This window comes from Microcebus murinus, chromosome 6, assembly GCF_040939455.1.
Source record: "Microcebus murinus isolate Inina chromosome 6, M.murinus_Inina_mat1.0, whole genome shotgun sequence".
NCBI classification, from domain to species: Eukaryota; Metazoa; Chordata; class Mammalia; order Primates; family Cheirogaleidae; genus Microcebus; species Microcebus murinus.
In genome coordinates, this window is record NC_134109.1 from 22,119,050 (window position 1) to 22,142,163 (window position 23,114).

Consider the following 23,114-nt stretch of genomic DNA (forward strand, 5'->3'; position numbering starts at 1 on the left):
TCAGCTTTCTTAGATAACATGAATAGTGTACCACTGATTATCAGAGTATAGATAACCTGGCGTTAGTTTTAAATTCTTCAACCATATTTCTCTTCTTGCTTGTGCTTGTATATTAGGAAATGGAAAATAATAATAGCTTTAGTCTAAATAAAGTGGAATTAGGAAGCAAGAAAAAACTACCTCGTCTCAGCCAAATGTATTATTTAAAGATCTTCTGCTTAGTTGTGATTATCTTTAGCAGCAGCCTCTCCAGTGTGGAATGCTGAGAGGTGACTGCACAGAAGCACACAGAAGGAATATGGAAATGAGGGCTGAGAAAGAGAGTCTCTAATATAGTGTTCCTTGCGCTTTAATTCCTGAAAACTGTTGAGTAAATGACTCTGCATATAGATTAGTTTGTGGATTTTTAGAAATGTCCAAAGGTAAGCAATTTAATTCCTAAGATGAACTGTTTGCTTGTACCATTTAATGACTCAACCATGTGACATGCATGATAGTCAACAATCAAGTGCTATAATTCAAATATTTAGCAGAAAGGGGCTTGGGAAGAAGGATTCTATGGTTAGATGGGTTTCCTTGCAAATATTCTTCACCTAGAAGCCCAGGAGACATGTGTCCTTGGGGGAAACAAAGCAGATGTCAGCCTCGGGGAGTCTCATTAGACCAGCTGTATTTGGTGGCAGTCAGATACATACCCCTTTGTATACCTAAAAATGAAAGCATACCCTACTGTTTTCTGTAAGTTCTGCATGACACTAGCCTTCTCATACATTATGCCACAATCACCATTGCAATATAATTTGCACAGGAGTTCAGAACATATTCTGCTGATACATGACTAACCTCACAACTGGAGACATGTACTTTACTGTTGAAAATGTAAATCCTTGAAAAAAACATACGATGTGTTTGTTTTTGAATTGTTGGCTTTCTCCCCCTACTACTCACCTCCTCATCCTCCATCTTTTTGGAGACAATCTCTGAAATTGCATTGCCCCTAACCACCATCATAGTCTTTATTTTATCTGCAAATAATTTTTAGTTCTTCCCCAGTCCACATGTCACTCTCCTTTGTTACCTGTTACCAGCAGTTTCACTATGAAATTGGGCAGTCCCTAGAGAGGATAATTCTGTGTCTTTTGTCCTTCATTTTGTTTGAAGTCATATTCTGTAGGCACATACCTGTGTGCCACATTATATAGTGTTTTAAAGGAAGAATCTTGAAATGCTGCTTCATTTTAAAGGAAAAAAATTTCATTGTTTTGCTTCGTGATTTGAAATATAAAGTGTAAATCTGAGATTTTTTGGTATCAATTTCATATAACTAATTGGAAGTATTTATAGGGTCTTTACAGAAAATCCTTGCCTCTCAGGCTGTATTTTCCAATCTGAAATCTGTCCAAAAAACCCTACAGAGCCCCATTTCCATATCTTTCTCTTTATCTTCCTCTTCTACCCCACTTGCATTCTCTATCTCACAAACCCATGCACATACCCCGCCTCCAGTATATAAGCACTACCTCAGCCTTTCTCGAATAGTGTCAAACTGAAGTATAATGATCAGTAATGATCTCATAACAAACAAAACCACAAACCAAAACACCAACCAGAGCACATAGCAGAAAGCTGCAGAAGAACAACTGACTGCCCTCAAGTCTCTGTTATGGCAATGGTGATAGATGAGAGAACATATCAGAAATGTGAATCACCCACTTTGAGTTTGTTATTAAATCCTATGATTGCTTCTGCTTCTGATTCTATCAGGGATTTGCCACATCCAAAGTGGAAAGCAAGTAACAAGGTAAATCACTGGGTACTCACTCTGTGCTAGAATATGACCTATCCTTTTAAATTAATTTTTCTTAGTAAGTCAAAATGTTGGAGTTTTTTTAATTAATAACTTTTTGGACAAAATCTCAATGCATCACTGTGGGGTTTTTTTATTGTTGTTGTTTCCTTCCCATTATTTCTGTTTTGTTATTTTGGACCCTGAAGTAGGTTATTTGAAAAGTCATGTAAGTAGCTAGGGAAATGAATTAACAACAATTGACTGTAAGTAGCTAATGGTGGCTGGATTGAACATTGAATGATTGGGAAAACCACTACAACCTGCTCTAATACCACTATCACAGAGTTTTTTGAAGTATAGAGTAACTTTGACTTCTAATAGATAACGTGTGATTTTATGTTTAGATCATTGATGCATTTGGTATATTCAAAGCCAACCAAAGGTATATTTTAAAAATGTTTTTTCATGTTGCTATATTGAGATTGTGGTTTTTATCTCTGTTTTAACTTATTTTAAATCACTATATGAAATGTTGATATTTTTTGTGATGTTTAATCAAAGCCTTTCTTTTTTTTACTATCTTAAAGTTTAAAAGAGAATACATTTGAAATTATTTCTAGCTCTCTTAATTATTGAAAAATAACCAGCAAATTGTTAAAATGTAGTGGATTGTCATGGGGATATGCCTAGAAGAAAAAATACACATATTTGCATTTCATTCTATATCCTTTAAATAGGAAGTAGCAGGTAAAGTGTGAGTGTTGAAGCAGAGGTGACATTGAAAGGAAGAGCACTGTGCAGTGGCCTTTCTGGGTGAAGCTGAGTGGGTTTTTTCTTCCAGAAGAGAGGCTTTGTGTTTTAGAACAGTGATGGGAGGAAGTCCTCACTATGGGTTTTTCTTTTTGAAAATGTCTATCATGGCCCTTAAATACCAGAGAAGTTTCCAGAATTATTCTATACTCTTCAAGCTTCTTAGACATAGAAAAGATGGAGACTCTTGTTATTTTTTATGATAGTGTTGTGCTTTTTCATATGCTAGAGATATATTTAAAGCACTCTTGGAAAATAATGGATTATTGTGAAAAAAAAAGTCACTACACCTGTTCAACTGTACTTACCAGAGGCAGAAGGATTCTGATTATTTAGACCTATAAGCTTCTAATTCATCTCTTAGATGTGATGAATCAATGTGTCTAATTGATTTGCTCAGCTGAATCAAATAAACTGCTCATGATCAGGTATTAAGATAACAATGATCCAGTTAGTGCTGATTTCCGAACTTAGCCTACAAATATTTGCCCATCTGCAGTGATGCTAATGAATTTGCCTTGGTTCATTTGCGAATTCTAATGTACACCCCAATGTGACCAGGTAGCAAATGAATATATATATATACATATATATATGTATATATATATATATAGCTGAAAGCAGGTTATTAACCTCATCATAAAAAGCTAAAATACTTTTTTTAATAGTACATATGCTATAGGCTTCCCCCCAAATAGAACAGCTATTATCATTTTCCATTGTAACTCAATGACTATGCAGTCCAGTGACTATAAGTACAATCATTAAGAGTAAACATTAAAATAAGTATTTTTGCCATTTTAGGTGTCTCTTAAACTTTCTCTTTCTTAGAACTAAAGAATAGTGGAAAAGAGACTAATCACATGAAAACAATAGCAACAAAACAGAGTTTTCCCCCAAGAACTTTTTTTCTTCAAAATATTTGAAGGAAATTTTTCCTTTGGTTTTTGTATTTTTACTTTTGCCCTCAGCTCTTATAGTCTAATTGTTTCTGATGTTATAATGTTATAATGTTATCTAGAAACATTTCATAAAGGAGAAAGATTTGGCTTAATGCAATATTTTTATAATATTCTTATGTCTTATTTTAGGTGTTTTTATTTGAAGTAAAAGAGCTTAGAGGCCCATGGGTAGGCTTCAGAGAGTCTCCATTTCCCCTTAAAGCCTATACAAAATTATATGCGTGTGTTGTGTATAATGTACATTTTCCTAGGGAAAAGATCAAGTTTTATCAGACTCTCAAAGTCCATGACTACAAAAATCAGAACCACTGACTTATTAAAACCATCTGAAAGAGCATAAAAGTGTCTTAATTACTTTTGGAGACTGTCCTCCCTCTCTGCTTCTCCCACCTCCTAACCCCCCTTTCAGGGTCTTAGCAATGTTTTTCTTTTCATGATCCAGGCTTGGGAGTGTGGGGGTGGGGAGCAGAGTGTTGAACTTGCAGGTTGAGCTTGAAGATAAATCAGCTGAAATGAAAATTGTAGCTTAAAGGAAAAGAAAATAAAAGCTACAAATGCAGCTCTAGGTACGGTGGAAGAGGTTAAGGAGATATAATTAATTTTAGTGTAATTATACATTCATTCTAGGACCTATACTAGCATTTTTTTTCATGAACTGTATCAAAACTACAATATTGGCTTATGAAAAGTAATATGCAAATATTTTGTTTGAGAATGAGGATGTACAGTAGCCTAGTTTTGTTATGTACAGAAAAGTTTAAACTTTTAAAAATACATTTCTTAAATTTTAAAATCAAGCATTAAGTTCATAAAGACTAGGAATAGTTTCTTTTTATTTATAGCCTACAATTAAGACTGAAACTTTACAATTTAGACAAACCTCAATAATTGCCAATAAAGGTTGGTATCTTATTATCAATTATTGATTGGTAAATTGAATTATTGAAATTCAGGTTAATGAACTAAATTTTCTCTTTTTCTAATTTCCTCATGTTTTTTAACATATACCTTTTTATTGAAAGCAGTCTGTACCATTTTGGAATGGAATATGTTTTAGAAAAACAGATATAAAGTAATGTTCATTTAAGCATATTATTTATTGACCTTTATATTTTAACAAAATGGAGGTATTTTAATCATTTGGGTTCATAGTTTCATTTACTAGGCACATATTTCTTTTAAAATAAATACTTAAATAAAAGGAAGGCACTAATATATAAATTATGATGTTCTCAGTTTATCTTTGCCAAGCACTAAGATATGAATTAAGACAGAATTTAATTCAGAACTGTTTTGACATTATATAAAGTCTCCCATTTCAAGCCAACTTTATGTGTGCATTTAAAATATGTTAATCCTAAATAATACTAGCCCAGAAACCCATGGTATAGGGAAAACTTAAGGCCCAAATAGGGCTGTAAATATTTTGAGCCTCCCAAGATGGTTCATATAAATGTGATACTGCCCAAAGGCTGTTTCTGTCTGTATAAGGCATCTAATGAGGTTCTGTTTAGTCTGCAAAGGATAATAAAGCAGTGCTGAATGGCTTTGTCCCAGATGCACTATGAATAAGATGCCTGGTAACAATAGATCAAAGCCCCCTTGAGGCATCATAGGCATTTATTATGAAGCGCTCAAATGTGACGGTATACAAGTCATCAACAAAATAGCAGTTATTTTATGAAAATTATGGGGGCGAGGGTGAGGTCCTCTTTAAGTGTGCCAATAAAATGCAATTAAACAGATTATATTGCTAAAAACAGTCTGCTTTGGGCTGATTTTGCATAATATATTCATTTAACTGGTGTCCACATAGCCAAATGTTAATAGGGGGGAAATGTTCCACACAGTTTCCCAGTCTGAGAGTTGCAGATTGGGTTGCAGAAGTCATCAGAGGCAGCCCTCTGTTTTAGGTGATGCAGAGAGAATGCAGTTAAGAGCCAAGTTTACTCTGCTTCTAAGTGTTATAGGTCCATGTGGGTCCCTGCAGAGAACTGAACTGAGTCATTCTCTGTACCATTTTCTTCTTTTTAATTCTTAAGATAAAAGATTAATTCTATTGAACAAAAAAATCCAGATTCCTCCAATTTCCTCTAATTCTTAAAACAAGAGAAAATAATTTCTTCCAATTCTTAAAATGAGAGAAAAGAAAGACAAATGACCTTGACCCTCCTAAAAAAGGATGTCTTTTCATTTTTTTTTTTTTGAGACAGAGTCTCACTCTGTTGCCCAGGCTAGAATGGCATGGAATCAGCCTCGCTCACAGCAACCTCAAATTCCTGGGTTCAAGTGATCCTCCTGCCTCATCCTCCCAACTAGCTGGGACTACAGTCATGTGCCACTATGCTCAGCCAATTTTTTTCTGTTTTTAGTAGAGATGAGGGTCTCGCTCCTGTTCAGGCTGGTCTCGAACTCCTGACCTCAAGGGATCCTCCCAGATCAGCCTCCCAGAGTATAGGATTATAGATGTGATACACTGTGCCTGGCCTGGCTTTTCATTTTCTTAAATCTTCAGACTATGCTTTATCTCAAATTTAGTCTTTTTTATTTGGTAAAAATAAAAAAAGTTTATAGCTGTCAGCTGTTTATAGCTGTTAGCTCTGAAAACAGTTGAGAATACAACTGTGGAGTTAAAAATACAAACCATTTAGCTTTTTAAGTATTCTTAACCATTTAGCTTTTTAAGCAATGTTGTCAATGACCTCTTTCAAAACATTTCTGTAAACCTTCTAAGATGCTGTAGATAACAAAGGTCTATTTGGGTTCAGGATAGGCTGCATGTGGCATGTCTTTCTCATTTATTTTCTTGCCTTGTTTTCAACAATGATTTATTTATTAATTTTAATGAATGAAATTATTCTTATGTCTGATTTACCCTCTTGTGAGATCATATTTATCATTGTATACCTAATTGAGATCTAGTATATGTGCTAAATATCTCTTCTATATCACTGCTATTGTCTAGTAGTGGTTCATATATTCCAATCTATGTAATAGTTACATATCCCTGTATAAGTAAACAATTTTGCCAATGCTAAGGTGGTAAGATCTATTCCTTTCAGTAACTATACTTGATTGTTGATATTTACTATGAAATTAAACCGTCTAGTCCTAACACTAGATAAGATGAGAAAAGGTATAGTGATTTTTTATGACTATTTTTCTATTGTAGAGATCATTCTAAGAGTTCTCATTTTTACATATTTAAAGTAAATTATTAATAATAGAGGGTAAATTAGAAAACCTATTTGAAACAATTTTTAATAGCTTTGGTTTTATAATTATGTATTATGTTTTATTTGCAGGAACGTGTAATTGCATTAGAAACGGTAAGTTGGGGCATTTTCTTTCTCCTTGTATCAGAATTACTGCTGTCTCCTGATGTGGATTTCAGAGCACACCAAAGGAATCAATTCCAGAAAGCATTTCTAAAACTACATCTAAGATTCAAAGGGGAAAATGACCTAACTATATCTAAAAGGTATGTTAATACAGAATTTTTAAAATGAAAAAAATTAAAATTTGAGCATATTTAAGTGGTCACTTATCTCTCAGGACTCATGATGACAAGATGTACTAATTTATGGAAACCATAATTATTTTAAATATAATCAATACTTGTGTATTTGTTTCTGTATTTCACAAGCACTAAAAGGATTAGTTGATGAGACACTGAGATCTGGATGCTATTTATACCATGAAGCCCAGGTTGTTTTCACCATTCATATATTTTTTTTACATTGTTTTCCCCAATATCCCAAACAGAATGATAAACGCTGGCCAGCTTTTTACTGAGTAACCTTACTTATATAAATCTAGTATTAGGAAATAATGTTTTAATTGCATAGATGTGAAGACTACATTCTTACAATATTTATTGGAAAATTACTTTTAAATTTTAAAAAAGGGAAGCCAACTTATTGTTTAGCAATAAAGTAATATTTAGGTAAAGTATAGAATTTCCGCCCAACATGCCCCATAATATTTATAGAAAAGGTTTATAAAATAATATTAAATGGAAACATATTCAGGATATAAAATCTTGTTTACTTTAATGATAACATATAATCATATAAAAAACAGAAGAGAGTGAGCAAAACTCACAGTATTGACTTGTTGGATAAGAATTATGGGTTGTAATTTTATTTTTGTTTGTTTTAATAAGTGGTTATATTTTATAAACATTTTTATAATGAAAACCATTTAAATTGGAAGAACAGTAAGATAAATTATAATACCATCTTATGATGAAATATTATACAACTATAAAAAGTCATTTTCAAAAAAGTAAATATTAATCTGCTGTCATAGGGGAAAAAAGTGTTATATAAAGATATATGAAGAGTGTGATGGGCTAGGTATGGTGGCTTATGTCTGTAATCTTAGCACTCTGGAAGGCCGAGGCGGGAGGATTGCTTGAGCTCAGGAGTTTGAGACCAGCCTGAGCAAGAGTGAAATCGCATCTCTACCAAAAATAGAAAAAAAAAAAAATTAGCCAGGCAACTAAAAATAGAAAAAAATTAGCTGGCCATGGTCGCGCAGTGCACCTGTAGTCCCAGCTACTTGGGAGGCTGAGGCAGGAGGATTGCTTGAGCCCAGGAGTTTGCCTAGGTGACAGAAGAGACTCTGTCTCAAAAAAAAAAAAAATGTGATGCACAGAGGGAAGTAAAACTCAGTGGAGAGCCACCAGAGGGGGCAGGAAGGGGAATAAACCAATCTAATGGATACTAGAACACTATTTGGGCAATGGGCATACCTATAGCCAGGACTTAAGAATTACGAAAATGATCCATGTAATCTAAAACATTTGTACCCCCTTAATATTTTGAAATTTAGAAAAAGAATGTGTTGCAAATATTAAATGTGCATATTTTTGCATTAAAAAACCTTTAAGAAAATACATAAAATATAAATAGTGTCTTGGGAGTACTAATGATTTTTTTCTTTATATTTTTAATGAGCAGGAGAAAAATAAAAATCTCATAAACAATATGGTTAATGAAGAATAAAATATTTATTTTGTGAGTTTGAAGATTGAAAAGATGCTAACAGCACATTTTAGTAACATGTAAGCAAGTGATTTTGATTGACAGTGTCTAGGCTGTAGTGGGTAAATATTAAATAGCTTCTTCCTTAGATTTAACTGGGCCATTTAGAAAGTACACTGACCTTCTCAGTTTCAGTATGATGACATGATAGGTGAATAAAATGTTTAGTGTTCTTTCACATATATTTTACCCTTAGGAAGTGTCTTGCCAACAGGATTTGGCTTGTGAATTGAATGCCTTTTTTAAAAAACATGGAAAAAATAGGATTTTTGAAGTTTAAAGACCTGGATTCAGTGTACGAAATGCCATTTATATTATACAACATTTAGCAAATGGCTGCTTTCTTGAGTCCTTCATCTGTATAAATTGTTGCAATTAAAATTATTTTATGAGGTCAGGTATTAAGAGAGAAAATACATGTGAAAATATTTAGGACCAAACAAACGTTAGGTTATCATTATCATTATTTGATTGCTTATTATTTCTTATTTAATTATTTGAATTATACCAATATGCTATGCAAAAGTGAAAATATCAGCAATGACAAAAACCTGTAACTTTTATTTGTACTTGTTAGTTTTTTAAATTTATCTGATATCTTTGGTAACAAAGTTCTATGGAGTAGAATTTTAAATGTCTTATTCTAAGGGCTCCCCTAGAAATAAAGATGAAAATAAAATGTCATCATGAGAAAAATAAGATTGCTTAAATGGGTAGGTTTTTTATGGTAGTAGTTTTTGTAAGACAGTTTTAATTTAAAATAATTATAAATAAAACCATAAAAATTAAAATGCTCAGCAATAATGTTAATGATCAAATATTATGAAGTCCTTTGACTTCATATGGCATTATAAGGAGCAGAATTTAATACACTTGGTAGACTACTGAACTGATAAAGTACTTTATAATTCATAATATCAAATATGCTGAAAGCAATATCAAGATCATTTATAATTCTCTCACAACTCAGCACTTCCACCTCAGAAAAATGTTGGTGGTCCACATTTGGTTGAGTTGGTATTAAGGGCACATAAGATGTTGTTTGTAGGGTGTATATCATGGTGATATAAATCTGCAAAAGTTTGAAGTCTCACCACTCCATTACAAGTATTTATAATAGATTGATTTTAAAGGCTCAATAGTTATAATGCTGGAAAATAAGAAGGTCTTTTCATCATAATGAGAAACTTAATTTGGCTTGCCACCAATTCTCTACATGCTTAGGTCACAATCAGATGCCCATTTTTCTTCCTTTTTCTCAAAATTTCCCTCTCCTTCTTCACTAGTGGGTAAGCTCTTTAAATTAGAAATTGGATTTTATTTGCAAATGCATCACCAAGATCTGTAAAAAATGTCTCATATATAGTGGACAATTAATAAACATCATAGAATGAAAGAATGAATACTGAATGAAATGTCTCTTACCCTCACATGAGGCTGCACTTCAGAATATAGGTATGAACAGTATCAGTCCAATAGTCAAGGGGAAAAAAGTCCCCAGAAGCACATCAATTTATTCTTGATTTCTTTGGCTTTCTAGTCAATATCATACTCTATTTGGCATTTCACAGAAGCTCTAAACATCTTCACTAAAGTTTAATATGAATTTTTCTGAGAAGGAACCACCATCAGCCAAAATATAGTAGGTTGATTTCCCAAATAAAGCTAAATGATTACCTGGGGAAAAAAAAATCTTGAATGAGAGCCATAGATGGGATTCAGTGATGGATAGTTATTAGACATCATATAAGGCACTGTGTTGACACTGAGGATGAAAAAAAGGAGAACAAATTGTGATCTGTGCCCTCAAGAAATTATACTCTAATTGCAGAGAGAAGCCACTCACATTGAAATAAATTAATGGCCTAAGATGAAAATGCACTGTACAGCATGTGAATACAAAAGATACTGCATTTTGCAGGAGCTATTATGAAAAAAAGATAATTGTAAAGTAAAGACTTCATTGTGATCTAGGTTCATCATGAAAGTCATGGATTTTGTAGTTTGAGAACATGATGAGGAGTTTAGATTTATCGCTGAAATATGAAGAATCAGTAGTGTCAGGTAAAAAGAGCCAGAGAAGCCATTGCATATTGGGACATCAATCAAAGTTTGAAGGCAGTGATGAACAAAGAGTTTGTTAAAAGGATTTTTTTAAAAGGTAAAATCATGACTTTCATACAAATGTGAACTGAACTCATGACAAATGTTTTTATTTAACTCATTAATTAGTGAGGGAATGAGCAAGATGCTACAACTGACTTAAACAGGCATTCAAAGAACCACACATATATAGGCAGTAAAGAGTGCTGAAATGAATTTAAAATCAAGGCAAAATTGGCTTCTTCTGCAGTGGGCATGAGAAATCATTGGAACCTCACCAGACAAAAATTTATTTCCTGTGAACAAGAATCGTTTGCATTGCTATCAGTTATCTACAACTCACATAGTTACAAATAACTCAAAGACAGTGACAGATACAGAGATTCCATAGAATCAGAAAACCCAGAGAGTGTGCTAGGCAAAAGCTAGTTTTCCATAGAAGACAACTAGGAAATTTTTGTTCCATTTCAAAGCCTTTCACATTTTTTCCCCTATTGGTTCATAGGAGATAACATATATAACAGTTTGGGAGAGTAATAGGAGACATTCTGGAGTTTTAAAATACAAACCAAGGAGTTTAGACTTGATCTTTCATATCAGGGATAGAAACAGGTTCTTCTTGCCAGTTCCTACTGGTCAGTACTTGCTACTGAAGCATTCTGTTGGGAAAGATTCTGGCTGCTCCTTTAGAAACAGTGTTGCGATCACTTTGCATTCTCTGTCACATGCATTGCAAGATGGGGAGAGAGAAGGTAGTAGGTAGCCCAGCTATGAAGCCAACAGGGAACCATCGATGGTGTTTAATCTGGGATTGTGGTTTGGTAAATGTGGTGTATAGAAATACAACTGTATTAACAGTATGCAGGATAGAGTGGAGTGATGAGAGAATGCAAGCACTGATAAGGAGAGTGCACCTTGAAGGTGATCCAACCTTAGAAATGTTCTTGGAAAATTAGGGATAGGGGCAGGTTGGTGCCAGAAAGGCAGGGTCAAAGTAGGTGCTGTTGTTTAGAGAAGTGAACTTAGTAAATGGGAGGTCAAGGGAGAACAGGAAATACAAACACTACATTAAGAGTCATTTCAGGAAGTGAAAGGGAATGTAAGGCAATTCAACTTGGAGATACAAATTCAATTGTTCGTATCACCTTTCAAATCTGTCTTTATTTTCATTTCCACTAATACCATGGTAATTTAAATTCTCATACCTTTGTATGAAAGTTAGGCATGACTACAGTAACAGAGAAACTCCAAAATAACAGGGGATTAAGTAAGATAAAAATGAATTTCTCTCATGTACCAACCCAAATATAAGCTGTCCATGCAGGTAGGATGTTACCATGGTATGAGAAATACAGGCTCCTTCTATCTATCTTGTATGCTCCTCCATCCTCAGTATGTTGCCTCTACCTCATGATCCAATGCCTCTTTCACCTGTGGCCTTTATATTTGCATTCTAACTAGAGAAAAGAAAAAGAGAGATGGCATGTAACTTACCTTTAGTAGAAACTAGAAGCTGCACTTACCATTTATGTTCATATCTATGGGCCACTACTTAGTGACATAGACTTATTTAGCTCTAACATTCAAAAAGATAACCAGATAAACCATAGGCTTTTGGAAATTTGAAAACAAACTTCTAAATAATTCATAGGTCAAAAAATATAGTAGAAATTATAAAATATATAGAACTGAATGATGATGAAAATAAGTGTTAAAATATGTGGGATATAGCAGAAGTAGTATCTATGATAAATATTCAAGACTTAAATGCTTACATTAGAAAAGAAGATAAAAATCAATGAGTTTATTACCCAACGTAAGAGATTGAAAGGAAATTAAATTAAAAGGACAATAAACCTAAAGAAAGCAAAAGAAAGGAAAAAATAGAGAAAAGACTAGAGATTAATGAAATAGTAAACAAACATGCAATAGGCAGAGCCAACAAAGTAAAATTGGTTAGTTGACCAACCAGTCATAATGAAAAAGATGAATGTCCATTATGAATGAAAAAGAGGATATAACTATAGCTATTGGAGAATTTTGCCAGATAGTATTGTGAATAATTTTCTAATTATAAATTTTATAAAAACTCTTCCAAAGGCTAGAAAAAGAGGAATATGTCCAATTCATATTATGAATTGGCATAACTTTTGCAGCAAAACCAATAGAAAGTCTGAATAAGAGAAATGAGGGCCTTCTCAGTTATTAATATGGATGCAAAAATATTCACAAAGTATTAGTGAAATAAATTCAGGAATGTTCAAAAAGGATAATTTATCGTGAATAAATTGAGTTTATTCCAGGAATTCAGGGTTGGCTTAATATTAGAAAATTAATGTAATTCACCCTAGTGATAGATTAAGGAGAAATAAAATTTGATTTAGTTATCTCAATAGATGAGTAAAGAGCATTTATTTCGCTATTATCGTTTTCATTGCCATAAACTTTTTAGCAAACTAAAAATAGAAGAAAACTTCCTTAATCTGATAAAAATCATATGGAAAAAAATCTATGGCAAGCATCACCTTAGCTCTGAAATGTTGAATGTCCTCCTTTAACACCAGGAACAAAGGATTTGCCCTTTCACAGCTTCTATTAAACACTGTGCAGGTGGTCCTAGCCAGTGCAGTAAAACTGTCACCATTTGCAAATACTGCTATTGCTTATATAAAATGCCCAGGAAATTCATAGTTAAATTATGAAAAAAATAGAGTTTAGTAAGTTTCTTTGATAAAAACCAGTATATTCTCCTTGTGACTCCAGCAACAATTACTGAGAAAATGTAATGAAAAGTATACTGATGCAAAAGTAGCAAAAAATACAAAGTACATAGGAAAAAATCTAACAAAAAATTACCAATCCTTTATACAGAAGATACTTTGGAATAGCCAAGAGATTTCTGAAAAACAAGGTGGGGGAATTTTCTTAACACATATCAAAACTTACTCAAGCTATGGAAATTAAAGTAATGTATTCTTGGCACAGAAATGTGTAAATTGTTCAATGTAATCAAATATAGAACTCAGAAACAAACATAACTGTGCATGGAAACTTTATGTCTGACACAACTGGCATCATGTATCAGGGAAGTAAGAATGAACTTTTCAATGGAGGGTATTAAAAAGTTAAACTGAACCTCTAACTATCAGAGGTAAAAGTGGATGAAAGCCTAAAAGTGAATGGCAAAACTATATAATTTTTAGAACCAAAAATAGGTGAATATTTTCAGAGGATTTCTGGGGAAAAAAGGCAAAGAAGGCACTGAAAACATAGGTCATATACAAGAAATGACTGATGTGACCACATTAAAAGTAAGAACTTCTGTAAATCAAAATACAAACAAGGAGTAGAAGGAAAAGCTACATTTAGGATACAGCAGATAGAACCAATTACTAGTTTAAATCCAATTCTTATTGCCTACAAAACAATTAGAAAATGATTACCCAGGTTACAAAAGAAAAAAAAGGGTAAAGGGCATAAATAAGTAAGCATTTTGATTGAAGAAGATACATGTGAAAAGATACTCTTCATCAGTAATCAGAGAAATGGTAATTAAAACCACAAAGAATTGTCATTTTCTTTAAACTGTGTGTGTGTGTGTATATATATATATATATATTATTTACTCTTTTGTATGTATGCCATATTTCACCATAAAAACAGAGCAATTTGAAACATGGTAAAAGAACTTTTTAAAAATAAATTTGCTGCAAAATGATTAATGCTGTCCCCAACAATAATGTTCAAGAGAGCTGATGAGTTAAAGCATGATCTTCAAACTGAGGTAGCATGCACCTGGGAGTGTACAAAGATCTTCTGATGGGAATGTATCCCAGCACAAATAGTTTTAAGAGAATTGGTTTTTATATTCCCAGTTTCTACATACACTTTCTCCTAAAATGGCTCTGTGGGAAGAGGCTGTCTTACTTTTCATAACCAAATTCCTCCTACTTTATTTTTTAAAAAAACACAAAAATCAAAAACCAAAACCTACTTCTCACCCATCCAGAATTTCATGATGGCAAATTCCTCTAGGCACTTTGGGGTGCCAAAAAAGGGCCTGCTGGCCTCCTTATTCAAGGCAGTGAGAGAGAACTTCTTAGTCACATGTATATTTTTGTTAAGTACAAAGAGTTGTATTAGATATACAGGGTAGTGGGATTGAGGTGTTCTGAATTACACAGATATTGTGTATTGAGGATGTGTGAAGACTTTTTTATTTAATGACCTCACCTCTTCCACCACCCTGCTACAATCAAAGAATGTATACTCTAGAAATCAAAGCTAAGAGAGTGTTGGTAAGAAATCACTAAAGACAAAAGTATCTTATTTTATCCATGTAGCAGACTCTGGCCAGGCTCCATGCCTTATCTATTTATCTGTTTTAGAATTATAATTCAAAAGTGAGACAGTTGTCACAGGGACATATCTTAGCACATTTCACTGAATTAGAAAATGAACTTAGACTCTTTTTTCTGCCAGAAAGTAAGCCTGATTTGGCTCATTGATTTGACAATGAGGACTGACTTTGCCAATCTGTAGATCTAGGTTTATATGAATATATATTTAATGCTAAGATTAAAATAAATATATCAAAGATATTACCCTGATAGAGTAGATTAAAGTGAACAAGATTTTTATTTTTCTCAACCCTTTCTTCATATGTTGAGTTAAACAAAATACTTGTAAGTGAAAGAACAGTTATAGTCCTTTGTTAAGTCTTAGTAAATAAAGCCTTTTTGGTATATTTTCCAGAAACAGAAAGTAAACTGTTAATAACTATATTACAGTCCTTTGGTAGGTTAGGTGGTTTCCAGTTCTTTGCTTTCAACAAAGTTGAAAGAGGACTTAACAGAGCCTATAGATCATTAAATTAATTTTTGATGACAGATAGCTACATAATATTTGCCATAAGAGTAGGAAGACTTTTCAAATTCCAGAAATTGAGTAACATTGTTATAACGAAACTTCTTTCATTCTCATGTACTTTTTATGTGAAAAGGATTTGTTAGTGATTAAATCTGTGCCCCCCCCAAAAAAATAAGAATAGAAATGAAATGGAGCCCTGTCTTATTCAAATAAAAATTAACATTTACCCAAGGTTACCTGAACTAATTGAGTGCAGGAGAAGAGGAAGCTATATCCATTCCATTTCATTAAAAGAGATACTTTTAAAAGCTTTTTTTTTAACATTTCACATTTAATTTTTCTCAAAACTTATATCCAGCATTAATTGTGATGATAATTCAATTCATAAAAGCATATAACACTTAAAGCATTACAATTAGGAAATTTTAAAAATCAACATTTCTTTGTATATTTGTATGTATACATTGCTGTTATAAAGAAGGATGAAGTATGATAGAGTAACCAATAAAAAGACTTACAAGCTTAAATATATTTTATATTAAGATAGATATCTGCAAGGGAAAATAGATTGGAAATAAAAAAGGAAAAGGAAGAAGACAAATATCTGTCTTTTTAAAAAAATCATATTTATTTTGCAAGTGGATAAATGGTAGCAACAAATTACTGAGGTATTTAAAGTTTACTGGGTAAGTTTATGTAAGTGATATAGAGTTTTATTTGAAAATACCATTATTTACAATAGTTCCAGGCAATGTTACCTTTTGCAACTACCTAATGATGAAAACATTTAGACAACTTAAAAAAGTATGTGTGTGTGGCAGGGGGAAGGGCAATACATAATATAATAACTTATTTTAGGAAGTATCTAATCAAAATTTTGAAATTGACTTGGAGCAAATGTGTAATTAGTAGTTGCAATTTATTAGCATCTAATCAGCTTCTGAAATACATAAAGAAGTCTTATGTCCCATATTTTCAAAGTGTATTTACAGATAGTATACTAACAATTTATAGGATAAAAAGTATATGGAGAATAGTATACAACGATTTTTCCATATTGAGAAATATTATAAAACACTGGTAAACTCTTAGAAATATGATTTTTATTTTTAAAGAAACTGTAGAGTCTTAAGCAGGATTCATACAGTTAACATTAGCAGTAACAGATTTGAACTCTGTGTACTAGTCGATCTTCAAGATCTTGGTGTCCAAGATCACAAGGGTATGCCCATATGTCTCACTGAAAATTACAGAATAAGTAACACTATATACACTTACTTCAATCATTTGCATTCGAGTACACGATTGCTGTTGGGGGTTTTTAATTTCTTTTCTTCCCACCCTGGATCTAGCACTAATTGTGCTTCATTCTACTACTTGTAGGGATCACTCTGCAAGCACATAAGTTGAAGAAGAGCCATTATTCTTTGTTAGGACACTGAATTGTGCTCTAGGGCACTTAGGAATATAGGAACACAAATAAGTTAGTATACTAAAATGCCCCTGTTAAGCTCAGGAAACAACTGACTTGAGTATGTAAATCTGGCCAAATAACTGTTAATTATTTGCAGTGCCTCTCCTAAATATTTGTAAGAATCTTGAAGCTAAGTAAAACTTGCCTTTATCTCGTTACAAAGCCAGAACTTGCTGTTTTAAAACCAGAGATCAAGCTAGGTTCATTTTTGGTTTTGCCAAGGCTATGAGCCTCTCATTGAAGTTGTCTGAAAGGTTCAGTCCAATTGGCTTTATACCAAATAAAACGCAGTGTGCTCTGTACGGTTTTGACCCAGAATCAGGTGAATCTCAGCAGTTTTGGCTGAGCTACATTGTAAAATTTTGGATTTGTTCGGACTTGACACTTCCTGGGAACCCATTCAAACTGAAACCGGAAAAAGGTTTTGCACAAACCCTGTCCTAACCCATTCTGCCAAGTTTCCCACTGCTCTAATGTTGGTCTACCTTCTGTATATTCGCATCGAGGGCAAACGGAAATATCCTCATGAATCTCTCATGAGGGATCTTGGGTAAAACAATCTAGACATTCTCCTTTTTCTACCTTGTCCCAAAATACAGAGCCTGCATTCTGTGTTAGTCAATAGTAAAATATTTATGTTTCCCAATAATGGGGTCATCTTCAAAGGGTTAAGCTTCGTTACATGATTGTATATGGTCAAATGTAGAAAATGCTGCTAAAACAAATGGGCTTTTTATTTTATTGCAGAATTGCAACCTTGTGGCAAAGGGTGATGACCAACTTAAACATGTGGGGCTTCTTTCAGCCTGCAAAAATTGTTTTATACAGCCCTGTCAAATTTTTCATAAATGTGGTGACATAGGGAAGGGATCATTGAGAATTCACATAATGAATGCAACTTCACCAGCAGATGAACTTAGTATATTATTGAATTGCTGAGTGTTTGGAGGCCAAACTGACAGCTTTGTTTGTATTTGATGCTCATAAGTAGTGCCTACTGCCTTTCTAACTTCCTCTCCTGAAGTGTATTTTATAGTCCCATTCTAAACACTATCAAGAACAGTACATTCTCTAGTGCAAGTGTTCTTGCTTTATATTGTGAAGATAATATGAATGTATATTACAAAACACAATGGAAATATCTTTCTGAAAAATATAATACATATAAGAAATGCCTTCTCTCTTTAGGAGAGTATATCTGGTGAAATCTCAGAGTAATAGTATATTTGATTTTTTTTTAAGATCCTAATTTAACTATAAAATAAAATACTGGTATTGCACTCTTAATCATATGGTAGGTAGAAGTAATACATGTTATGAACATTTTAAAAATAGCCTTTGGCCAAGCGTGGTGGCTCACGCCTGTAATCCTAGCACTCTGGGAGGCCGAGGCAGGCGGATCGCTCAAGGTCAGGAGGTCAAAACCAGCCTGAGCAAGAGCGAGACCCCTCTTTACTAAAAATAGAAAGCAATTAGCTGGACAACTAAGAATATATAGAAAAAATTAGCTGGGCATGGTGGCCCATTGCCTGTAGTCTGAGCTACTTGGGAGGCTGAGGCAGAAGGATTGCTTGAGCCCAGGAGTTTGAGGTTGCTGTGAGCTAGGCTGATGCCACGGCATTCTAGCCCAGGCAACACAGTGAGACTGTGTCTCAAAAAAAAAAAAAAAAAAAAAATAGCCTTTAATGAAAAACTGATTTGGGGAATTTTCATTTTGTGCATCTAATTTTAACAAATCATCTACAAATTTTAGCTGAAAATTATATGCCTAGTTTAAAATGGTGGGAAGTGTTATGGTAAAAAATAGTATCTGATTAAGAGTCAGAAAATCTAGGTTCAGGTCATATCACTGTAGTCAGGCACATGACCCCCTGGACAAGTTATTTAATGTCTCTGTACTTCCATTAAAAAAATTTTTTTTTTTAACGATTGGGCTGGACTGGATAATATTTAAAAGCTCCTCTTCCTAACAGGCTTTAGTCTAAGAAGAATTAAAAATCTGATCTTCACTAATGTTCTACCCTGCCAATAGTTGCTATCAAAAAATTTACTCTGGTTTAATCATTATATTACATAAGAGATACTTACCGAGCCTCTACTATTGTTGAAAATACAGCAGACTAGGTCCTTGTTGCGGTGGATCTCACATTTTAGATAACATTAGAACTAAACAGAGTCCCGGAGACCTTTTTCAAAACCCCTCACTGTATACATGACAAGTCTGGTGGCTAGAGGATTCTATGGATTTTAGACTATGACAAAACTAGGGCTAGAATTTGTGTCCTAATTAGTAACACAATGACCTTTCCATTCCATATCCTCCACTTGTGACTGGTGAGAGTAATGAAGGCATAAGTAAGGAACAATTAGTATATGAGTATCTATTGAATGATGCAAAGTGAAGAGGAAGAAAATTCACAGTCAGAGCTCATCTTTACCTTAAGCAGCGCAAGAAGTAGACTCAGAAATAGGGCACTGACATTCTTAGCCATGTTGAGAATTGTCAGAATGTGTCCTAAGCTAATTGGTAAATGGTGTTTCATGAAACAACTTTGATCTAGTTTTTTTCCTTTTGAATTTTGAATAAAAGACTTGGCCTGCCCCTAGATTGCATTACTAGTTCTGTCTTGAGCTTTCTCAGTGATAATGAACACCTCAGTTGATCTTTTTTTTTTTAATGTATCTGCATAACGGCTCCAATACCACTTATACAGTGTTTATAAAGTTTGTTTAGGGCTTTTAATAAACTTTGATCTCAGATGAAAGGCAGGAGAGAGTATAAATTGTCACTATTAGCACTCTTAATATAAATGCCCAAAGTGGTCTCATGCTAATTATTTAACATTAGTAAATGATTTCAGCCTGTCATTGCTCCCAATTACATTATATTTGAACATCAAACAGTGAAAGGCTAAACCATCAGAATAGCCCTTCCCTTATTATTCTCTTTAGGCTCTCTTCTTAATTATTTTGCATAGCTGGTCTTCCATAAATGATTTAGGGGAGGTTCTTCAATGTTTTTCTCTACCAGTGTCTCACATCTACCTTTGCTTTCTATCCCAAGCAAAGGCTAAACACATCCTTGATATATTTGTTTCATTGCCATCAGACATTAAGCATTTAGTCTAAAGCTCATTAAACATAGGTAGACTCACTAACTTAAAACATTTGGATTCAATGAAATACTCCCTTTACTCTGCAGTACCCAACTCCCCAGGCCAAGCCTGGTACCAATCCGGGCCATGCGTCACTGCCTGAGCACCCACAGCCTAACCCCCAGTCCATGGAAAAATTGTCTTCTATGAACCTTAGGAACCGAACCACACAGCAGGAGGTGAGCAGCAGCAGTGGATACCGATACCGATACCGAGTGAGGGGGCCAGCAAGAGAAGCTTCATTTGTATTTACAGCTGCTACAGCCACTCCCCATCACTGACATCACCACCTGAGCTATACCTCCCCCCAACCCCTCCATCCCTTTCCTACTCCCATCCATGGAAAAATTGAAAATTATCTTCCATGAAACTAGTTCCTGGTGCCAAAAAGGTTGGAAATCACTGCTTTACATCTTTTTTTCGGAGAACTTTCTATTGTCATTTTATGCTTTTCATTTCTAACTCAGGCCGTGCTTTGCTCTGTAATACTTTAAAACTCCTAATTTGACATTTGTTTTTTCTTAGAGAAGAGTGTGTATGTTCCAGAAGCATAGGAATTGAGTGACAGGGGAAGGCAAAATCCAGATAATCTTTAACTGCTGTAGACAATTATTAATGTCTGGTGGATGGGAGTTAGAAGACAACAGGTCTGTTGTCTTCTGGACCTGTTGTCTTCTAACTCCCATTTGTTGTAAATTCTGACTCACATCTTACTTAATGTCTCTGAGCCTATTTCCTGTTATCTATGAAATGGGCTTAACACTTGTCCTGCTTATCTCAAAGGTTTGCTAAGAAGATCAAATGAGTTTATGGGTGGAGAAGTCCTTTTCCAAATTTTAAAAATATTCCTCCCTTATATATGCATTACCTCAACCAGCTACAGGGAAGTACATGGACTGGAAGGGTTGGCTTATTAATCAGGACATTGTATTCTAGATCTAGTTTTGCCACACTGGATGTATGTCTTGGCACTTTGTGTTATATAAATTCTACCTCCAAAATTCGATTCAGTTGTTTCAAATTTAGACTCTAAGAAGTTTAGATTTAGAGTTCTTATTTAATAATCCCAGTAATTTTACTTTAACACATCCCTACCTCCAGATTCTGTTGACCTGGGATAAGACCCAGTATTGTTTAAAGCTCACCAGACAACTGCAATGTGCAGCTGTGGTTGAGAATCACTGATTGAGGCCATCTTCCATATGTCCTTTAAGAATGTGCCTTTTTCTGTCTGTCCCCAGAGCCTGGTGTTACTCTGCTTTCATGTCTATTGGATTTAGTCCTACTCATTTCCACTGACTTAATTTCATGTCTTTTCTACTGATACAGTTGTATCTTCTTTCCCCAGTGTTTCTTCTTTTTAATCTACCTAAACAGCAGTTGTAAGATTCTTTCTCAAATATTGTTTTCCTTAATTTTCTGAAAATTTAAGGAGCTTAATTTTAGCGTCTTCATAAAAGTTAAATTTGTCAGACTTAACTTAAGGGGCCAATGCTCTATCATTAATTCACTAAATTACCAATTCTCTGATTTTAACAAATTGGCCAATTTACAAAGGTGGTATCTTTGGAAACTATATGAACAATTAAAAAACAAATGTATGTTTGGTTTTTTTTAAGTCAGTATAATGGGCAAATGAGTTATTAAGTAAATTTATTTTTGGCATATTAGCGAAGATTATGTAGACTGCCTCTCTCATCTCTCTTTTCTCATTTCTTCTCTTACTACTCTGGTGTTAGTCCCCAATTGGATCACACTCATTGCCTTCCAATCATTTCTCCATTCAACATGTGATAACCAACTACTCCATGCAAAGGACTGAGTGCAAAGTGTGGTTGGTTCCTCCTTACAGCTACTGCACTGCATTGTAGGGTAGAACACGTATCTCATGAAGTCCTATGAGACTTTATATCAGGCCCCACAAAAGTGGTTTAGAGATAATCACAGGGCGGACAAACTTAGGACCAAGAGGGTGAAGAGGATTCTGAAAGTGATGATAAAAGGTTGAAAGCTTTTTAAGGGTAGTTTAATTCTCAGTATTCCAACAGAGTCAAGTGGACCCAATCTTGGCTTTTTAATTTCTTTTCTTAAATATTGATGTTTTAAAACACTTATTTCATGCTTTAGCATCTTTCAAGGAACAAAGAAAATTTTTTCTTATTTTTAAAATAGGATAAAATTCATTCTGACCTGCAGATATATAAGGGATCTTGGCAATCTTTCTTGAAACGTTTTGCTATTTTATCATCCTAGAAATTATCAGTATAATTTAAGGATCATGTAAAACTATCATTTTATTAATATGAAAATGGTAGAATGATGGAATCACATGGAAAGATGTTGTAATAGGTGAACTAAATCATCACTATTACATAATATTTTATTTTTTTTATTGTAGTACCCAAAGTATATCAAGAACTGTGAAGGGTCTGAGATTTTACTCTACTTGCAAGCTAGCAAGTTAGTCTGCCACATACTTTCATGTATGCTAGCAGAAGACAGGAGACAAAGGACTTTATTACACATGGCACAGCAGCCAGCGTGAGCTTCATATTTGCATTGTTTCCTTTCATGCACAAACCCCACAGGGGTAATGAGGAGGTGGGCCCAGGTGGGAGTTGCACACAGAGTGAATTTCATGATAGCTGAAGATCCCTGAGCTTATGAAGCCTCCATTTTTATAAAAGAATTCCTACCCAACCTTTGCCCCAGAGAGAGATACTATTTGTACCTTCCAAGGCTGTTTTCTGTACATACATGCTTGAAAAGCTCTCACAATATGTGTAGCAATACCATGGAGCAGGGCTGCCCAACAAAATATTGTACCATCTATCAAGAAGGTGTGGAGTGCTCTGCATGACTGACCATTATCTTTTAAAATTATTGATTTCAAAATTTTTCATT

General features: G+C 34.0%; 1 protein-coding gene and 1 long non-coding RNA gene across 6 annotated transcripts in view; one reads left to right on the forward strand and one right to left on the reverse strand.

The window, feature by feature from the left end:
* The window catches only part of CEP128 (centrosomal protein 128), a 362,607-nt gene that overhangs the window by 302,071 nt on the left and 37,422 nt on the right, over window positions 1-23,114 (forward strand). For all 5 annotated transcript variants that reach the window (XM_020285697.2, XM_076003809.1, XM_076003811.1 and 2 more), the window contains one exon: window positions 6,867-6,890. In XM_020285697.2, the coding sequence (XP_020141286.2) occupies window positions 6,867-6,890 (24 nt within the window). The remainder of the gene's footprint in view (window positions 1-6,866; window positions 6,891-23,114) is intronic.
* LOC105867833 (uncharacterized) overlaps window positions 11,060-23,114 on the reverse strand; it is a 75,291-nt gene continuing 63,236 nt past the window's right edge. The window contains exon 4 of the long non-coding RNA XR_012919692.1: window positions 11,060-12,165. This is a non-coding gene — a long non-coding RNA (uncharacterized LOC105867833). The remainder of the gene's footprint in view (window positions 12,166-23,114) is intronic.